Below are 19,938 nucleotides of genomic sequence, written 5' to 3'. Positions count from 1 at the left end.
TGTGGGACCAGACACACACTGCACCAAATTAAAAGAGTCAATGAGGCTTAAAAAGTCCTTCACCATCGGCTTGTCAGGACAACACACATGAATGTTAAAATCCCCAACAAGGAGGACACGATCATACTTGGGCATAATTTCAGCCAGCAGATCAGAGAAGTCATTTAAAAAGTCCTTGTTGTATTTGGGGGGTCTGTAGATGACAGCACACAGCACCGGATCAGAGCGGCCCACCTCAAATGAATGTGCCTCAAAACTGGAAGAGGAGGATGAGACGGCACGCTGCCTACATTTAAAATCATTTTTATAAACAGTCGCCGTTCCTCCTCCACGGCCTGACGTCCGCGGGGAGTTAAAATAAGAACAGCCGGACGGTAAGAGTTCGACCAGAGGACTGCACTCACCGGGACCGATCCAAGTCTCTGTCACGCAGAGAAAATCCAGGCCGCGAGAGTTGAAGAAATCCCTCAAAATAAAGGTTTTGTTCGCCAGAGATCTGGCGTTCACCAGGCCGATCCTGGCGGGCGCCGGGGGCTGCGGTTCGGTGGATCTGCGAGACCGTGGCAGCGTCTTTAGGAGCCGGAGGTTCACCCCGCGCTGGGAAAGCCGAGGAGGGCAGGAGCGGCGAGGCTGGAGTCCCGCAAACGATCCGGTGACAGGTACAAGGCAGGCACCGATGGGGTCCAGAAAACGCCGGGGCACAACGAAAGGATGGATTAATCCCAGTTCTGTCCGGGAGATGGTCGAAGATCCTGCCAGCCAGGCTTTAAGCTTCACCAGCCGACCACCGCGTTTGCCGCGGCGGCGGAGACGCTTCCGCCGAGGAGGTAGAGCCAAGGCCCGACACAGGTGAGTCGGGATCCCCGCCAGAAGCGGGGGCACAGTTTTCTGTCCACCATGCTCAAACGCACCCAATGTCCTGGCATTATGTCTAAGATCTAAAAGGAATTGGCGATCGTACACCAGCAGAGACTTGATCTGTGTAATGACAAGGGTTGAGAACACTAAAAAAACAAGATACCGTAGGAGCAGCAGGCGGCCAGGTACACACACCGGCGCCATCTTCCAAGTGCAGGTACTGAACTTCTCACTTTCAGTGTTTGTTTTCATGTAACATTGTCCTCAGCCAGTAAAAAGCAGGAACAGAAACATTATCCAACACGCAGGATGTGCTGTAACGTCCAACTACCTCTTCTGCTGCACAGTACTAACAGGCCAGTGACTGGAGTTGGAACACATTCCTCCCACATGTCTATTTCCATAACACAACAACATTTGTTTAAGTATAAAAAAATAAGAATGGCAGCATTATTTTTAAACAGTTTTAAATAATTTGTGCGTATGATATAAAGCTAGTAAGGATAAGTTACATTAAAGGTGCATCATGTAGTTTTTGGGAAGAAAAGTTGATCAGAAGAGAAAGATCTGCGTTGACTGATTTTTATTTATTTTATTTTTTAGATATATGCCTCAACAAACTCACTAAATAAACTCATGACTGGGTAAGCTGAATAAAGCAGATGACCTGTAAGGATGACACAATTTCATACTGTTTAACTTGGCTTATGTTTGGCGGACCCTGCCACCTTTCTAGCTTCAAACAGTGCTCTGGGGACTTTATTTTACTCTGAGAACAGCTTTTTTATTCCATCATGGAAAAATAAATACCTCTGAGTTTGTATTCTTACCTAATTAATATCGTAATTTATACAATTATGAGTTTGGAGTTCTCCAAAACTACATAGTGCCCTTTTAATATTGTGACTGGTGATGTGTTTGTCATAGATTTTGTCATAGATTAATTACCAACACCCCACGACATATAAGTGGGCGTCCAGACACCAAGACTTTGCTGGAAAATGACCAGTACCGTAAATAATGTTTAGTTATTAATATGACGTGATTTGAAGTGGATGTTTGGAGCGGGCAGGAGGAGTTATCGCGGGAACGAGGGCGTGATTCTCGCGGAAGCATCGTTGAGCGGTTCGAGTGGTAGGCAGGCAGGCAGGCAGTCAGGCAGGAGGAGGGTCAGAGGAAGAAGAGTGTCTCAGAAAACACTAAGCTCAGTGAAGCATGTCGCTTCTGCCTTCGCAGGGACCTCTGTTAGCCAAACACAGGAGACTGCGAGGTTACCAATGAGCCCTCTGACAAGCAGATAACTGGCCTGTTGCTGCGAAATAAACGAAGCGGAGGAAAATGTCTCGCTGGATCTGGCGCCCGCTGCTGCTGCTGCTGCTGCTGCTGCTGCTCCTTCTACGTGAAGTTGAAGCCCAAGTGGAAAGTGAGTTACCAGATAGTGATTCAATATCTTTTCACATCAAGCAACATTATTTTTAGCTTCTTCAGCTTGAAGACTAACAGGTAGGGTGTGTGTTAGTTAACTCTGTAGAAAAGGTCGTCTAAATGCCGCTGTGTGGCACGCTGGTACTGTATACTGTACCAAATCACTTCAGTGTCACACGGCTCAACTTGTCTAGCTAGCTAACGTTAGCTAGCGATTGTATATTTAATTGTGCCACACAGACCCCGGCTCAAATGTGTACTTGGTCCAGTTTATGCATGTCAACCCCCCTCAATTAATTCAATTCAGTTCTACGGATATGTGCTTTGCATGTGCATGATATAGATTCGTGTTTGAAGTGATGTTGTAGGGGTCATCACAGTGCAGCTGTAATTAAAAACGGCTATAATATTACTGTGATATCCATATAGGGCTGTTCTTAGAATTTCACATATTTGAATTATTTTTTGGTCAATTTCGTGCAACCAGGACACAGTATACACATCAAATGAACTGATGACAGGCCTGTGTGCACTTCAAAACTCATAGGCATGAAAAAAAACTTACTTTTCTTGTAGGAATTTCATAGAAAGATTACTTGAGCTAACATTTGTGACCCTTTGAATCAAAACCAACGGTGGATCCTAGCAAAAAGGTAGTGAAACCAAGTCAATAAACACTTGCTGCTGGATATTTGATTACCAGCAAAAGCAAGTTGAGACAACATAACAAGCCGATGATCTGCCATCTCTGATTGAGTGTCACATGTGGACACACATGTGCTTTAAGCATCAAGCAACCAATGAGTTATGTCAGTATTATTCAGTTATTTTGAATTTGATTGTATTCAGTGGTTTTCAATTAGTCTTGGGAGGAAGAGCCTCAGAAATAGCATGTAGACAGGACAATAAATCCTGCCCTGGAAGTAAATGAATTATTTTACTGTGAGCACCTCTTAAATGCACCAACACTGATCAATTATTCACAAGGGCAACTCTGCAAACAAGCTTTAATAACTTTAACTTAGCCTCAAATGTAGGCATTAAAATACCTAAGAGTGTAAAGATTAAGTAGAATGTGCAACATAAAGTAGATTTTTGAGTGTGTTTTTCTGCAGTCCACAGCATACCACTGATTGGCGGATATATTTATTAACAAGCCAATACAAGTAAAGTATGTGCATTTATAAGAATATAAAGAGATGAAAAGAATAACCTCAGCTATATATCCTGGATTATGTTTTCTTCCTCTTGTAAACCCTCATTGGGTCACACTTTACCTCTTGTTGACAGGTCATGAAAATCCAGAAAGCAGGTCACTCCCGCGCTGGATTCTGACCTGCAAACAGTCTGGCTCAGGACGCACGTGTATCCTGCATCAAATCCATCAAGCTTTACTTTTCACACTTGGCATTCTTCTTCTCTGTATGGGACACAAACACGTCTCACGTGGCAGCAAACATACAAAATAACCAGACCATATATATATGATCTAAACAGTGTTGCTCTTATTGTTATATTTCTCAATAACCAAGGAAAAAAGCCTAAAAAAAATATATAGAATAAATGTTTGAAAAAGGTCATAGGTAATGTAGTGCAAGTGATGTGTGAGTGACATCCAATTATATAGGCAGTTATGGCCCAGTGAAATCAATCGGGGTGATCGGTCAGAGACATAAATAGGGAGGAAAGTTCATGCTCACAGAATATAGAGCTGAGGACTCAAAGTTAGAAATGATAGAGGGGGAAAGTATCTTCCAGATTTCTGTTAAAGTTACTGTCATTATGAATGTTTCACAATCAGTGAATGTTTCTCGAATAGTGTTGTTTACTACTGACACGTTTGTTTTACAATGACGCTGTAAGTTTCATAGCTGTTGTAAAAAACACTTGCCACACTTTTTTTTTTGTATTATCTCTGTCAAACTGCATGTGCCTGTCTGGTCTAACTGGTGCGTCATTGCTGCTGCAGCATATGAAGTGTTCCTGGTATTACACAGCAAATTCAACATTGCTTTTTTTCTCAGATGGACAGCTAATGCTTACTAAGAGTTAACATATCATTGGTTGATTGATTATTACAGTGTCATTAAAATAGAAAAGAACATCAGAATTGATGTAAGCAGGTGATAGGGACGATATGTGTTTCTGGCCGGTCCAAACGTTCTCAGATCAAAGTTGAAGATTGTGTTTGAAAAACTCCGAAGGGCCAAAAGCTTTAGAGGTGAGAAATCGACATGTTACACTTTAAGCAGCATTCGCTCTGGTAAAATAATTTTAGCCAACTGCGACCTTGACAGTGAAGACATGTATTCTGCTTTGTTGGATTCTCTTCAAGTAAGTAATACTCAGAAGTCCTGCACTAGAGATTTTACTTATGTTACCAAGTGGTATATTTACTGTTTGCTTCAGAGTAACAACTGTTCAACAACACAGGACAAAATGTGAGATTATTCATGCATTTAGTCTGTTTTAGATGTGGAACAGATAGAAATGGCGCCAGGCGTCCAGCCTGATTGGTAACCAGTCAACCTTAATTTTCAGCCATGACATTGTGCTTAATTTTAAACCCCATTTTAAACGTAACTACTTAACCATAATTGAAAATCACCAGATAAAGGATCTGCATCAAATCGTACTCACTCATAGATACCAGCCACCTAAATACGAAATTAATGAAAAAGTGGATAAACACCCTTTCTCGCCATGTCAAAGAAAGTTAGGAAGGAAAAAAATCCCTTTATCTGAATCACCACCAGAATTAAATGGGGTCTGTTCTGGGCCGAGACCCATCTTCGATAAACCTGCTGACAAACCAACCAATGACAAAAAACAAACAAACAGACGGATGGCTGAAAACATAACCTTGGTGGAGGCAGTGCTGATGTGGATGGTGTTGGTCCTTTGCCAAACAAGCATGTTCCTTTATTTCTGAAGAGTATGTTTTGTAGGTAGAGGCATCTCTGTAGCACAGAGCAGCTCTGTAGTGGAGTAAATGTAGAAAGCAGCATTACATGGAGTCATCAAATACAACAAGATTTTAGTAGCATAGAAGTATGGAACTTGATTAAGTGTACTTAATTTCCAGCACTGACAACTGACGAAGGCATGCTTCAGCATTTCACTATACTGTTGTACCTCATTAGTCAATACAGAGCGTACGTCTTCATTCAGCCTCTTCTGTGACGCCCCTCCTTTGATGTGCTGCTGACCTGGTTTCAGCCTGCCTGCTTGGCTTGGCACCAACTGTCTGCAGCCTGTCATGTCAGGGAATTTAAAGTTTACCTAATGTTTTCCTCGACAGTGAGTCATTGTTCTTCATAGTAAGCCAGACTGACTGAAGCAAAGGAAAACAAATTTAATGTGTTTAACCTAATGTTAAGTACATCCGAAGGCTGAGTAATGTTGTAACTGTGTATATGTAAACTTGGTGAGGTCATGAGAGAGAGTGAAAGAGAAATGTTAAGTGAAAAAAAAAACTTTCCTTTTTCTTTAGGCTAAACAAGCCTGCAAGTTTCAGAGAGCAGCTCTGCTTTCTGTGCAGTATCGTCCACGTTTAGCTTTTGCTATCAGTTTTTTTGCGCTGTCCTTGTTAAAATCATTTAGTCTGTTTAAACGCCCCATGCAATGCTTTTTCCCATAAAAGAACATGGCAAGAGGAATACATGTACAGTATAGTAACATATTGATTGTGGGCACGACAAAATATGAGTGTGATTGTATAATGTGTGTGATTACAGAATAACAACCATAATCAAAAGCATATATCGGCTAGTATGCTACCTGAGCCTATCCAGCGCTGACTTTATGGTGACACTGTAGCAGAGCGATTTATAAGCAGCACACTGCAATCAGTCTACACCAATAAAGTCACATGATTTACCGTTATGGGAATAAGTCCTACTTTTCTCTCTGTGTCACAGACCGGGTGATTTTCCTGCCAGGAACCTTCCAAAACGTGAGCGTCTCCCGGAATGAGACGGTGCAGGCTGTGGTGTCCAGGATCCCCGTGGAGGTCGCTTTCATCACTCTGCAGTTCCACACGCAGCACCACAACGCCACGCTCTCCTACACCAGGGTGAGGGAAGCGATGACCTGTTTCACAGTTTGAGACCACGTTAAATAGGAAGTAACAACAGCAGTGATCCTGATGTGTGGTCTGAATATTCTGTCTACACTTTTCAGCTTTGACTATAGCAGTAGCACCTCTGACATACAACTGACAGACATAGCTAACCCCCCATTATCTGGACTGGGCACAGACAGACGGTTCTAAAATATTACCCTTGTGTCATATGAGAAAAAAGGTAATACATGGAGGCAGTTGGATTGAAGTATCAATTGCGGGCTCACCCTTTCTAGTCCTGTTACCACTCTCTTTGCATACAACAACAAGTCATTTCTTCAAGAGCACGTACTGCTGTAAAAGTCTAAGTCATGTTGTTCATACCATACAGCTAATGAGGGAAAACCCGTTACGGCTCATTTTCTACACCTTTTTAGGCTGACACCAATTCACGTCATACTCATAAGCGGGCCCAGAACATACAGGCTTATATTCAGATGTTCTTCATGGTACGGAGATTACACTGCTGTAAAAGTGGCCTCTGAACATTTATGGTTAAAGCTTATTGATGTACGAGATAAAGATGCAGAATTTTCTGTGAAATCAGCAAAAGAAATGCTTAATCATTTGCTAGAGTTAACTGAGTGATTCTATCTTTGATGTGCCTGCGTGAAATGATAAAGACGAAACTGTGTAATTAAAGGTATGCTTTCTGCTGTATTAACAGGCTTAGTTTGACCCCCGATGAATGAATGAGGCTTTGTAAGCGAGGTCGTCTGACCCACCAAGAGAAGTCGCAGTCAGCTGATGTACAGTCCACTGGTCATGGGTGGCAGACAAGGCGGCCCTGAGGGAAAACCTACTGGCGTCAGTCCCAGAAGTCTCAGGGGGGATAGCTCGGGGTCCACGCTGCCAAGAATGGCAGACAGCCTGATTTAGTTCAGTCTTATTTTTGCTGGTTAAACAGCAGAAAAAAAGCGAGAGAAATGAAAACAGATCCATGTGAGCTTCTCAGTGGCGGAAAAGGTCTGCTCAGAAAACAAAAGTCTGTTGATGCCAACGAATGTCAAAACCTGACATGGAGCAGATCTACACAGGAAATTCACAGAGAAAAGAGGAAGTGTGTGTGTTCAAACTGAAGCGTGTTAATACGGAGTAAACGTGCACACTAGACAGTTCAGTTTCCTTTATATTATCAATATCACTTATCTCCTCTTTCCCTTTTTATTTTCATCATTCTCACTCACTTCAAGTGTTGAACCACGACATCCGTTTTTGTTTTTACGTTTGTTGATATTTATTTTCTCAGCCGGTGAGGTTGTTGCCGACTGTCCATTTCTCCTTCTGGTTAACAAACCACTTGTATAAAAATCATCTTTGTTCACTCCAGATGATTTTAATGAGTTAGACAAATCCACCACATAATATGAGCGTGGCAAAATGATCCCACAGTAGGCCTGTGCTAGGTTGAATCACTGTTTTGTGTGTTTCCTGTTGGTGGCAAATCGGTTGTCACATTGAGCACTAAACACGCGTGACTGAAGTGGTTTAAAGTTTCTCTTTCTCGTTGCATTCGATAAATTCAGTTGAAACCTCACCGAATGGAGTATCTCTACCCTCTCCACCACTGTCTGAACAAGATGGGCGTCATACAATGGACTTATTGTATGTGCAGTTGGACTGAGAGTCATACTATGTGGGCACAGTGTGTCGACGCTGCCAGGCTCATCGCACAACAGCAATTAAGCATTTTGCTCACTGGAAAATATGTGGCAAAACATTTGAGAAATATGTGGCATGTCATGCCCTCTGCTGTCCGCCACAATGTCACAATTTTGGCTCCAACGCCAATCTTAAACGACGTTACTTTTTAATGTTACTGTTGTTCCACGGAGTGAATACTTCCATGGATAACATGATGAAGATGGAAGTATTGTTACCCTGATAGATGCAATGTTGTGGCAGATTAGGATAGAACCATAGCGAAAGCTGCCTCTGTGTCAGCAAAAGCAACGTGTATCTCCAAGGGAAAACCCCACTTGGTGTTCAATGGGGTCTATTGACCTAATGATGATGAACATTTATCGAATTGTTGATGGTTTTATTTTACATTTCACTCCTAAGACAGAGTGGAGTGGTCATTTTTTTCCATTTGTTAACACATCCTGTTGTTTTCAGCCGGTCAGTTCATGTGACCTGGCAGTTCATCAGTTCAGGATGTGGTTTACTTTGTCACACACTCCAGTGTTGGCAGTCAGAAACACACTAATGCATTTTTTTTTAATCACTTAGCAATATTTAAAGGGATATTCTGATGTAAGTTTAAAACATAAATCACATCACACAGTGTCCTTCCGCACTATGCATGGCATCCATCAGCATGTGAATGTGTTTGAGTGGTCGACGTCCAGAAAAATGCTTTATATATGTAGTCCATTTATCATCCCAGTCACCCAGAGCAACAGTCTGGCTCACTGATGTGTTTATCAGCGTTCAGTGGCACACATTCTTTGTTCATTTCCGTCTTTTCGCGTGATTTGTTGACAGTAATAACTAGAGACCATCTTGGGATTGGATCGCACCAATCTGTCAACTTGTTCACATTCCAACCCATGACTGCTCAGTTGTCATCAGTACATTATCACATGTGTACTTAGCACTCATGGGTCAACAACACCCATCTTCGAACGTGGCCTTGGTTACAATCTCAACTACACACATTTAAAGTAACCCAGAGAAACAGACATATGAACATCTTGCAAAATACATAAAGCATCTTCTGTGGTAGGTCCTGTTAGAATAGGTGTCTCAAGACAACATTTTACTATGATGACACACTAACAAGGTGAAAACACTTGCAGCAACACTATCACTGCTGCTAATAATATTGAATATCCCCTGACCCTTAAAGTAGAGCCATCTGTGAATCATTGGCCTTATTTGAATTCACTTGCTCTGCCTGTTGAGAAGAATTAATTAAGTTGTTCATCAGCGTAACAATTTGTTCAAAGAAGAATCCAGGACAACAGGAGTAATTTTATAGCGACTGACTGGGGTCACTCTCCGAACACAGACAGCATTCTGTTGACATTAATGGTCACAAACAGTCTCATGAGTCTGATCAAAAGCTCAGCCAGATCTTACTGACGACGTGCTGTGACCGCTGTGACTAACCACCCCCAGCAGATAATGAGTACAGTTGGTTTATAATCGATTTAATCCACAAAACAAAGAACAAACTATGTTGTAATGTCTTCTAAGGAGAAAATGTTTTTATAAGTTAATGCTGGCAGAGAATTGGCTCAGTCTCAGTGTAACCATACTGTCTTTATTTTTATATATTTGCCTTTCTATCTATCATCTAATTTGCCTGTTATGTTAATGTCCCACTGTGGAGTTAAGCCACATGATTACATTAGATGTAACCTAACTATCCAGATGGTTCTGTGTATCTATATTTTAAAAAAAAAAGAATCGTCCCAGAGAACTCTTTGGAAGAGGGAAGGTATTGGCAGGTGATTCGACAAACTGTCACTGTCTAGCACAGGCTAAATTCAACCAATCAGATCAACAGAAGGAGCGCACTAGACTTCGCCAATGTGAAAAGCCTTCAGTGCTGTACTTTGCCCTGTTTTCAGCTAAATATACTTCTGATACGACTGCTTGTTGAAGGTTTTTTTTTTTTTTTTTTTTTAAATCAACAGTCGCTCTTCGTGCTGGTTTTAACACCTAAACTACCCACAGATGCAAATAGTTCCTCATATGACGCTGACTAGCTGAACCCAACTTTTTAAAGTATTGTCATGACAGTTTTGAATAGATATTAGCGGTCACCAGAGGAAGAAGCTTTTATCTATCTTTATTTAGTGTTAAGTGCCAATGTTAGCTTGCTAATAACGTGAACATGTTAAACGCTGTACATGCTAAGCATCAGCATGTCAATGCTGTTGTTAGCTTTTAGTTCAAAGACCACCTGTGCTGAAATACAGCCTCACAGAGCTGGTAGCAGTGGTGTATACTCTCGGTCTTGTTTTCTTGGTATTTAATATGTGATCGTACTGTGTTTGTGCACGTGCTGACGAGGTGATATTTGTGTTTGCTTCAGATGCCAGGCCAGGGTCACTCTCTGACGGCCGTGGACTCGGGGCTCCTGTCACCACTTGAGCCGGGCCAAGCGTCCCTCTCCTTGTTCCTGTCCTCTCCTGACGGTGACACTGTGGCGGGCATGGGGGTCATCCTCCCGTTCTCTGGCACCGGTACTTCTTCTTGAACGCTTTTCTGATTTGTTATGTCAGGCCATTAAAAAGCCACGGATGCGTGATTCTCCCCTCCCCTCATTCACTCAACCTGAGTCTTGCATAAGCATTCAGAATGAAAGGAAGTTGCAATGCTTTCTTCGAAACCAAAGCACGCTGACTTTTCTGACACCAGCTTAGAAAAAAACAGTTTATTGTGATTTGATTGAGGAAGCTGGTGCAGACCATGACTAAGTACTAGCACTGACAGTGCGTGCTCGCTCATTTGCCTTTCTAGTTTGTTAAAACACCCGTACCACCCATCCTCCTGACATGGCAGGGTGCCACTAAGCCTTAAGGAATGATTTCTTTGTCTTCTATTGGCCTGAAACAGCATCTAATAACCAATTTGTTCTTTTTTTTTTAGATCCAGTTCCTGGAGCTTGTAACATGGAGTTCAGCCTGGAAATTGATCCAAACGTGTACATTCACTACAACCTCTATGAGATCACAATCCGCTTTGCACCAGCAAACATAGGCTACGGGAGGTAACGCGCCAAACAGACTGGTATCTTCTGCTCAGCTTCTGCTCAGCTTCCTGTTCAGCCTGTCGAGCTATATGCAGCATCAGACTCGTCTGGCACGACCTGTCTACAAACCGCCTCACTGTTTATTTGCTTTGACAAGATCTCGTGCTCTTTTTCCGTTACACACATACACACACAGACAGACAAACACACACCTCCTCCTCCTCCTCCTACGCTTTGGTTGGTACCCTCATTATCTCAACAATGTCTGTGATATGTAAAAGTTGGCTTGTAAAAGACAAACTCCTGTCAGGTTTAGTTTAACTAAATGGTTAATGCTTTTAAGGAATGAAAGGGTTCTGCATGTTTGCTTGCAGTTTATTTCTTTTTCACCGTTACTTGGTGTGGTTTGGCTTCAATGAATATGTTCAGAGATTGTGTCGCAGCCATGTGGGTAGTTTAGATGGTGATTACCAGCAATTCTCCACTGGGGTATTTACTAGTTGTCAGTGATTCATGTAAAGCAGAAAATGTCATTTTCTGCTCATAACCAACATCGGTTTGGGCAAACACTCGTGTTTTTGTCGCCAGTCAGTTCAGTTCAGTTAAAACTTGTTTGACGTGTCTGACTGGTGCCAAGTCAGGTGAGTAGTCGACCTGATGACGGCTCCTGCAGTGCCATGCTCTCTTATATTCAAACCTGTCCTGTGAGGATCAGCTATATGTTCACAGTGAAAAGTCACAAACTTATACATGTTCAAAGATCCGTTCTAACCGGACTGGCTCAATATTTTGAGTGTTCTGATTCCAAACAACATTCTGATTGTATAAATTAATGTGCATACACTAAGAAATCTGAATATTAAACTTTTTGGTACGAGGTTCTGTGGGGTTTGTGATCAAACTTAATTTGTTTATTTTCAGGTGTTAACACTTTAAATATTTCATAACTTGCTGATAGTTTTTGTGAGACATCTTAGTGTAACACACAAAGGACACCTACAGCTGTGTAGGGGGGCTGTTGCAGGCGGATTTCTAAAAAGTAAAAAACGAGGTGTGAAATCTTTCTCTCCTGGCAGCAGTCGTCCGATGCTGCACTCTGACTGAAGTGTCGGCACATCTCACATCATTTCCTGTGGGAGAAATCAGCTAAATCATTTTTTTTGTGTGTAATAACTGACTAAAAATGTCTACTCCGCAGATTAGTACAGCATTGAGTCAAAGACTCATCACTGAACACTCAGGACTGACTCTCCCACCATGCCCCGCTGTTTAAGGTCGTTTGTGTCCGTGTTGTGTGACACAGAAGTAAAGCAGACATCCGGTTTTCTCTTTAACCCTACAGCAGGTTCATGTGTACTGATTACACCTCTTCCATATATACCGCTGTCAGTGCTAAACCACAGTGACAGAGAAAATGATATAACATAGGGACCGAAGTATGTCAAGTTTCAGTTTTAGTGTCTTCACCTTCACCCACTCTCTCTCTCCTTTGTTCTCACATTCTTCTGTCTCTGCTCTGTTCAGTGAGTTAGTTAAATTACATTTAAACGTATATATCATTAAATTGAGTTCCCGTGCATAAAAGAGCCATTTGTTTATCAAAGCCAGGACTATTTTCATCTCAATGGCTTCTGTTGATAAAACTGAAGTGCACATGAGCCTTTCACTCACTTTAAATCTCACCAGAACCAACTTCACAGATTTCCGTCCTGTCCCTCTGTCAGGGGAGAAACTCCTCCGGCCTGCGACCAATCGACAGACACCAACACACGCTGGCGGCTGCAGTACGACGTCTACCAGTACTTCCTGCCTGAGAACGACCTATCAGAGCGCAGCCTGTTCAGCGCCATTCAGGCCGTGGCCGACATCAAGGGCATGATGGCGAACGGCAAATGGGTGCGACTCAAAGAACATGATTATTCACTGTGGGAGATTTGTCCTGTGTTTATCTGATAAATATTAAGCTTCAATAACAATAAGAACGAGCGGCCTGCTAACTCTTCTTCTTCGCCGCTCAATTTCGTCTGCCTGCAGGTCATGAGGCTGGCATCATCAGATATGAGCATGGCGGTGTTCAACTCCATCCCAGGTCAGGGTGTCATTTACTCCGTCATCGTCAGAGACCCTTTGCTAAACACCTCGGCCTCCTACGTCCCCGTCCACACCTACGCCTGCAGCTTTACATCCACTCTAGACGGCTGTTATACACTCGGTGAGCTTTGTTACTGTTTTTTTTTTTTTTTTTTTATTTCATCATGCTTGAATTAAACTGTCATGTGGTACAAAAATGTCACACTGCATTCTGAAGCAAAGTGGAACAGCTAGAACAGCTGGAAAGAAGTGAGCTCTGGCTATTATGTTAGCTATGAAGTTAATCGAGTTAAGAAGAGCAGCAGATGAAAGAAAAGGCTGGTTATGGTGGCTTGTTGGCGATGTAAGCCTCAGATTACATACTTTACATCTTACTCCGTCAGCAAGAGCAGGAGGAAAAGCGTTGACCCGGAGAATCTCTGCTTTGAACACATGATTTTTTTTCTTTTCTTTGCAGGAAAGATATCCACGAAGCTTTTCTTCACCATCACTGGTTTGGCAGGTCTGTTTGTCTGCTTCGTTGGCCATCGATACTTCAAGTGTGGTGAGTGGTTTGATCTTGCTTTATGTGATTTTTATCACTGTGTTATCGAAATCGGGACAGTTTCAGCATTTTATGATAATCGTTTGATAGCCAGTTAAACAAAGTCATTTAAAAAAAGTGGTCTTATTTATTTTTTCTGCGTGGTTTGTTTCCATCATGAGGCTGCAGTGTTATCAAAAAAGGAACGTTTTTAAGTTCATTATTCTGCGTGCATGTGATTCACAAAACATTTTGATCAATAGAAGTAGTGTTGGGTTGCCACCCTGAATGGATCTCCAGAGTTTATAAGTATAGTGAAGGCGAGGTTTAGAGGGAACCAGTGTTAACGCTGATGGGGCCATTATAGCAGTAATTACATTGTAAAATCACCATTTACTTCATAATGATACATAAAAGTAAAATACGTGTCTACTGCCAGTTTAAGTCAGAAAAACAAACAACTTTTCTTTAAGACAGGTCAAAGGGAAACATTCATATCTATTTAAATGTAGCCTTTTCCAGCCTCAGTTCACTTTAGGGTCAACAGAATAGATTAGTGTGGGTCAGAGGTCATGCATGCAAGTCATGACCGCTTCATACAAATGAAAAAAAACAACAACTCCCAACTGTAGCAAATGCTCTGTTGTGGTGCTGAGACACCACAACAGACGGCTGATCATGTAAGTAGCCTCCGTTAAGTATAAAGTATTTGTCTAATGAAACTCAGAAACTGAGCGTGTTGGGTGCTGCGGTGGCCTGCTTCTCATGTGGTCTCCCTCGCATGTGATGCAGAAACGTATTTGTTCCAAAGAGAACCCGTGACTGTGATGGGCCACTGCTGCCAGCAGATCTTATAGATGTGAGAGTCAGAGGATGATACAGCGCGTTTCCCTCTGAGGAGTCTTTATTCTGCAGCATGTGGATCCACCCTCATCCGGCAGCTGAATTATCCGGAGCATTAGTGATGTTTGTCTAGAGCGATCACGCCAACGCAGCCCTGATTGAATTACTCTAATGTCTGAAGTTTGAACTCCCTCTCTCTCCATCGCGCAGAGCTGTTTTGCATGGGATTCAGCTTCGCAGCCTTTTTCTTCTTCGTGCTGATCACAAGGACCACAGACCTGAACTACGACAGTGAGTTGGAAAGCTTCCTGTCTGTTTGCATGATTAAAGGCACAGTGCGCAGAATTAGAGGACGTCTTGACTCTTTCCTCCCCGCAGTCTGCCTGGCCCTGTCGGCGTTGATCGGCGTGGTGGGCGGGGTCCTCCTGGTGATGAGCTGGTGGCGTTTCGGTTCGGTGATGGCCTGCATCGTCGTGGTCGGGCTGATGCTCGGCTTCCTCGTCGCCTCCACCGTCCTCTTCACCCCCCTCGGTATGAAAAGTGAACTCTGGCCCTTTTAATGCTGCAGATGACAGCAGAGTATAAATGCTGGTATGTATAATGTGCATTCAGCATGTTTCATATATGGTTTCAGGTGACCTGGATGTGTTGAGGCGTTCAGATGTGGTTTTCTGGGCGATGTTCTGCTGCATCATGATCGCTGTTCCGCTCTTCTTCCTGCGCTGGCCCAGAGAGGTAACTGATTTAACACCTCGACCTACTCACTACAGTATATATAGAGCTGGAGTGCTGCACTGTGGCACCACCTGTTGCTAATATTACAAATGACACCATAATTGAGAATACATTGGGAGATGTAACTTAAAGTTACTAATTTAAAGTTAGAACACAATTGAGAAGACAAGTACCTTGACTCCTCACAATGCTCTCACAAAACTTAAAGGACTAATTTGACTTTTTCATTAGCTTAGCTTAGCATAAAGACTGGAAACAGAGGGAAACTGTAAGCCTGGCTCTTTGAAAATACCCCCCTTTACTTGCCCTGAGCGTTTATTTGAGTATTTTTATTAGTGATTCATTGTGAAAAATAAAATTCTAGTCATGAGCAGAAAACTCAAGATATTGTCTTATTTTGAAAAGGTTGCTTTACTTTTATGTTGCGTTTAAGTGATGATGCAGCCAATTAAATGCCCGAAGCGTAAGAATCAGACAGCAATGTGTTTCTCAATCCCTTTGATAACAGGGAAACATCATCACGTGCGGCGTTGTCGGTGGCTACGCTGTAGTCCTGGCCGTGAACGCCTACATCTACACCAGCCTGTCGTACATCACGCTGAACATCCTCAAACGCTTCCTCAACAACAACTTCAGCTCGGTGTTCACTGACGTGCCCTTCCAAGCCATCGGTGAGTTTCACAGCCGAGAACAGAATCTCCTCGACGCCGTCAGAGTCAGATGTTAACTATCGGGTCTTCCCCCCCCCCCTCCTTGTCCTTCCCCTCCATTCAGACTACGCCATGATCACTGTGTGGGTGGTGCTCGGCGTCTGCGGCATCGTCCTGCAGCTCTACCGCGAGCACTCCCGCCCGTTCTTCCCGCCCAGCCCGTACCTCATGTGGCTGCAGGAGCGCGAGCGCCGGAAGACCAACGTCCTCGACCCGAGCCACCACTTCCCCCCGCTGCCCAACCGCCTCCTGGCCAGAGCGCGGCAGCTCACCAAGAGGACGGAGCCGGCCGGAGAACACACACCCCTGCTCCTGTAACCTCAGCTGCCCTCATCACCTCAGTCACATGTTGGATTATTATACTCACAGTCGGGTCCTGAGCCAGACAGGAAAAGATCCCCGGGGTGCCGTTATGACCTGTGCCGGCTCAGTTACGAGGAAGCCAGAGATTTGGGTGCTGGGAGGAATTTGGTTCTTAATAACTGGCGCTGGAACATCTGGGAAATGCAGCACACATGACCTAAACAGGATTATATCACTGAGACTGACTCTTCAGGTGGATTTTTGAAAAATTAAAAGTTTTTGTATGAAGACTGACTTTTTTTTTTTTCCCCTGAAAGCCACTTTTACTGAACACTTAAATGACATTTTATAAATCACTGAAACTGATCACGGAGGACTGAAGAAACGTCGTCGAATGTCTTTTTTAACTACTAAACTGTCGACGCTCTGTGGTGTGTGCTGCTTCTGCTCGTTTCGCTGCTTGCACTTAAGTCACAAACTGCTAATGATTTACAAAGCGAGGCATTTTATCTGCAGAGTTCGATTAATGCAACAAAAAACAAAAGTCTGATATCCACATTTTGTCCTAAAGTGTGTGTCGACATTCATATTTGGTAGTTTTGTTTCAAACTACACACTCAGGCCAGACCTTGACTAAAAGTACTGTGTAATTGACAGTGATTTTAAACTAAGAACACACTGAATCCACTAAAATAAACATGTGCCATTTGTCCCCTGAATGTTTTGCTTCGCAGGTGAAGTGAGGATGAAGGTCAAGAACAGGCACCAAACAAAAATCTGACCGAGTGTTTTTTTTTTTCCATTGTGGCCACAAAATATGAAAAACCACCGATGTGTTTCCTCTCTGTACAACAGATGTTATAACCTCCTCGTGACTCTTGTGTTCTTGACCGGGACTTCACTCGGCAGGCCGCTCAGCCTTTTTTGTTATTTGCACACTGGATTTTAATATATTTAATTTTATTTCTGGCTTTAACGGTGCTGATTGATCCCTGTTCTCATCTGTCAATCTGTCGTGCCACGGCTCTCTCAGGGTTTCACGCTCGGCTTTTAGACCACGCTGCACTGAGACGACTGATGAAACCTTCCACTTCGGTCTTTAAGCCTGTAAACGTCTGTCAGTATTGTATTGAGCCACTGAGCTGAACTCTCTTGTCCTCAGGACTCTGTTTAAAGAAATCCAAAACAATACGCAGAAGAATGAGGTCAACTGTGTCTGTAATTTAACATGTTTTTATATTTAATAAACGCCTTCAGGTGAAAAAGTCGACTTGTTATTTTCTCAGGTTGAGCAATAATGTGAATGGTAAATGCATACAAACACACACACACACACACCTGGCTGCACTTCCAACGGTAAAATGCAAAAACAGATCATATACTAGATGATGCTCATTCAGTACCTCCACACATGAATCAATAATTCATTTGTTTTTGTATTTTTCACTTTAGCTCTTGTCCAGCGTTCTGTTAAGCCAAAACAACAAGCTAAAAGAAGCCAAAAAGCCCAGTAGCTGAAGAGAACTGCTGAGATGTATTCATTCCATAATTGCGCATTTGAAATAGCTTTAAGGATTTTTATTGTCTGTATTTTCCCATAAAAAATATTCCAAGAGTTTTGATCAGTGGAACATTTAATCAAGAACTGTTCCTAAGAACAAAGTCCAGCAATTTTTTTATGAGAACTTTAATAATATCGAACTTTACGCAGCTACTCCACTACGTCTTGAATGGAGATATTCTGCTTTTTACTCCTCTGCATTTGTCACACATCCCCTCTGAACTCAGATTTGGTGGTTTAAAATGTGTGGGGTTTTTTTTTCATAAACTGAAAGATTAAGTGTCCCTTTTATTTAGTGACAAAATTCTCCTACATTTGAAGCTAAATATTGAGAAAGCCCTCTTGGCTCAGCAGGGAAACGCACTGTCAGTTGACGCCAGCTGATTCCATTTAACCTGATGATCGTCATGTGGACCTCTGTGCCGAGCTGGAGTGAGGGTTTGCATTGTGACACCACACAATGACTTAACAATAAATTACTTTCTATCATGAGAATGTATTTAAAAAAAAAAAAAAAAAGCTTTGCCTGTGTTAGCTGACATTAGCAGTTTCAAACAGGCCATCTTCTTTCATCCCATCTCTTTATGATGCAAGAGAAATCAAGGGTTTTGACCGCCGGTGCAGCTGCAGAGTGTGTTTGGAGCCACTAGAGGGCAGCAGAGTCACACACGTCTAACTGTGGCTCACTTCCAATAAAGGTCCTGCTCATCAGCACTGGTGTTTATGCTTCTTCTGGCTGGTTAGACCTCTGATCAGGCTGAAGATGGCCAGACGTATGTTTAGATGTACTGATATAAATCATATCATACAGATTTACTTAGGAAGGTTTTCTGTGGAGTTGTTCTGAACCGTCCCCAAATCCTCTGCCAGTGGAGCGAGGCCATTGTTGTTTGTCTTTGAATGAAACCACAGCAGAGAAGGATCAGTTTCTTTCTTGTCACGATTACATATGATTACATGTATATATATAAAACCCATCATTTAAGACGATTTTTGTCAGAGATCCAGTAGAAGGGGTTGGATTTTGGCCTCAAAATACTTAATTAACTAGATTATTTGCAAAAAGACGTTGATTCGTGTTGTTCTGTCTGTGGGCTGGATGTTGGAACACTTGTTTTCCCCTCTGTGGGTTTTATTGCTTCAAACGCTGTGGTCGATTTTTCATTCCTAAGACGTTTCATTTGGTTTCTATGATGCCATCAGCTCAAAATACAGAATATCGCACACATATTTTTTTGTCATGATAGAATTTCACATCCACAAAAGCTTATTTTATAACAAACAATGTGCATGGAATAACTGATGAAGCCTTAAAGGAACAGTTCACCCTAAAATGAAATTTCAGTCATTACCTGGTCACCGTGCTGCTGATGGATGAAGGCGAGCGGTGAATTTTTGTGGTCGACAAAAAACTTCTCTGGAGCATCGCGTCGCTCACTTCTCTTAAACAACTGAACCACTCTGTCTGAAGTGGGTTCTCAAGCTAAAACGCACTTTGGGGGTGTAAATAACATCTTTTCAAATCAAATTTGGGACATCAGAGCTTCTGTAGAAGTCCAGTAGATGGTACATCGGTTGTTTGGGAGATTACTGCAACTCTTTTGCTCGGTGCATGCGAGCAGATGACGGAATTATCATTTTTGGGTGAACTTATCCTTTAAAAACCCATTTAATATATGAAATGTATATTTTTTTTAATGTTTTGCTTACACTTTAACCACTTGGCCCTGACACGTCTCCTCCACTGATGCAGTTTTGCCATCAAATGTATAACAGGGATGTCATCTTCCTGCCCCAGCACATGCAGACAAGCCAACATTAGCGAGGGGGGGGGGGCATGTTAAGATCATGCTCCGTCTATACACGTCTAATCTGATCAGCCAAAAATACCTGAAATCATCGCTGTGGTTCACCGCCGCTAAATCACGTCTGCTCCACTCAGTCCCTGCCTGTCTAAGCAAACAGCAATTTAAAGAACATAATAACAGATTCTTCCACAGATTCTCCCGCGCGTTGCCAAGCACCGGCGTAACTCGCTTTGCTCCTTCGCCACGGTCTGAA

General features: G+C 42.6%; 1 protein-coding gene and 1 long non-coding RNA gene across 2 annotated transcripts; one reads left to right on the top strand and one right to left on the bottom strand.

The window, feature by feature from the left end:
• The first annotated feature begins 1,962 nt into the window (after positions 1-1,962).
• On the top strand, positions 1,963-17,581 carry tm7sf3 (transmembrane 7 superfamily member 3). The gene is made up of 12 exons (XM_037122105.1): positions 1,963-2,281; positions 6,204-6,358; positions 10,452-10,602; positions 11,009-11,129; positions 12,836-13,007; positions 13,146-13,323; positions 13,660-13,746; positions 14,779-14,859; positions 14,947-15,099; positions 15,203-15,303; positions 15,812-15,974; positions 16,078-17,581. Exons 1-12 carry the CDS (start codon positions 2,197-2,199, stop codon positions 16,329-16,331), a joined length of 1,701 nt encoding a protein of 566 aa, XP_036978000.1. The 5' UTR covers positions 1,963-2,196; the 3' UTR covers positions 16,332-17,581.
• Positions 17,582-18,449: 868 nt separating this feature from the next.
• Positions 18,450-19,812, bottom strand: LOC119032862. Its single transcript, XR_005079068.1, has 3 exons — positions 19,768-19,812; positions 19,588-19,666; positions 18,450-18,771 (listed from the first exon to the last, which is right to left on the bottom strand). It is a non-coding gene; the product is annotated as an uncharacterized LOC119032862 (long non-coding RNA).
• Between the last annotated feature and the right edge of the window lie 126 nt (positions 19,813-19,938).

This window comes from Acanthopagrus latus, chromosome 14 (assembly GCF_904848185.1).
Source record: "Acanthopagrus latus isolate v.2019 chromosome 14, fAcaLat1.1, whole genome shotgun sequence".
In the NCBI taxonomy this organism is placed as follows: domain Eukaryota; kingdom Metazoa; phylum Chordata; class Actinopteri; order Spariformes; family Sparidae; genus Acanthopagrus; species Acanthopagrus latus.
The sequence above is the reverse complement of the archived record's forward strand: the minus strand, read 5'-3'. Positions and strand labels throughout refer to the sequence as shown.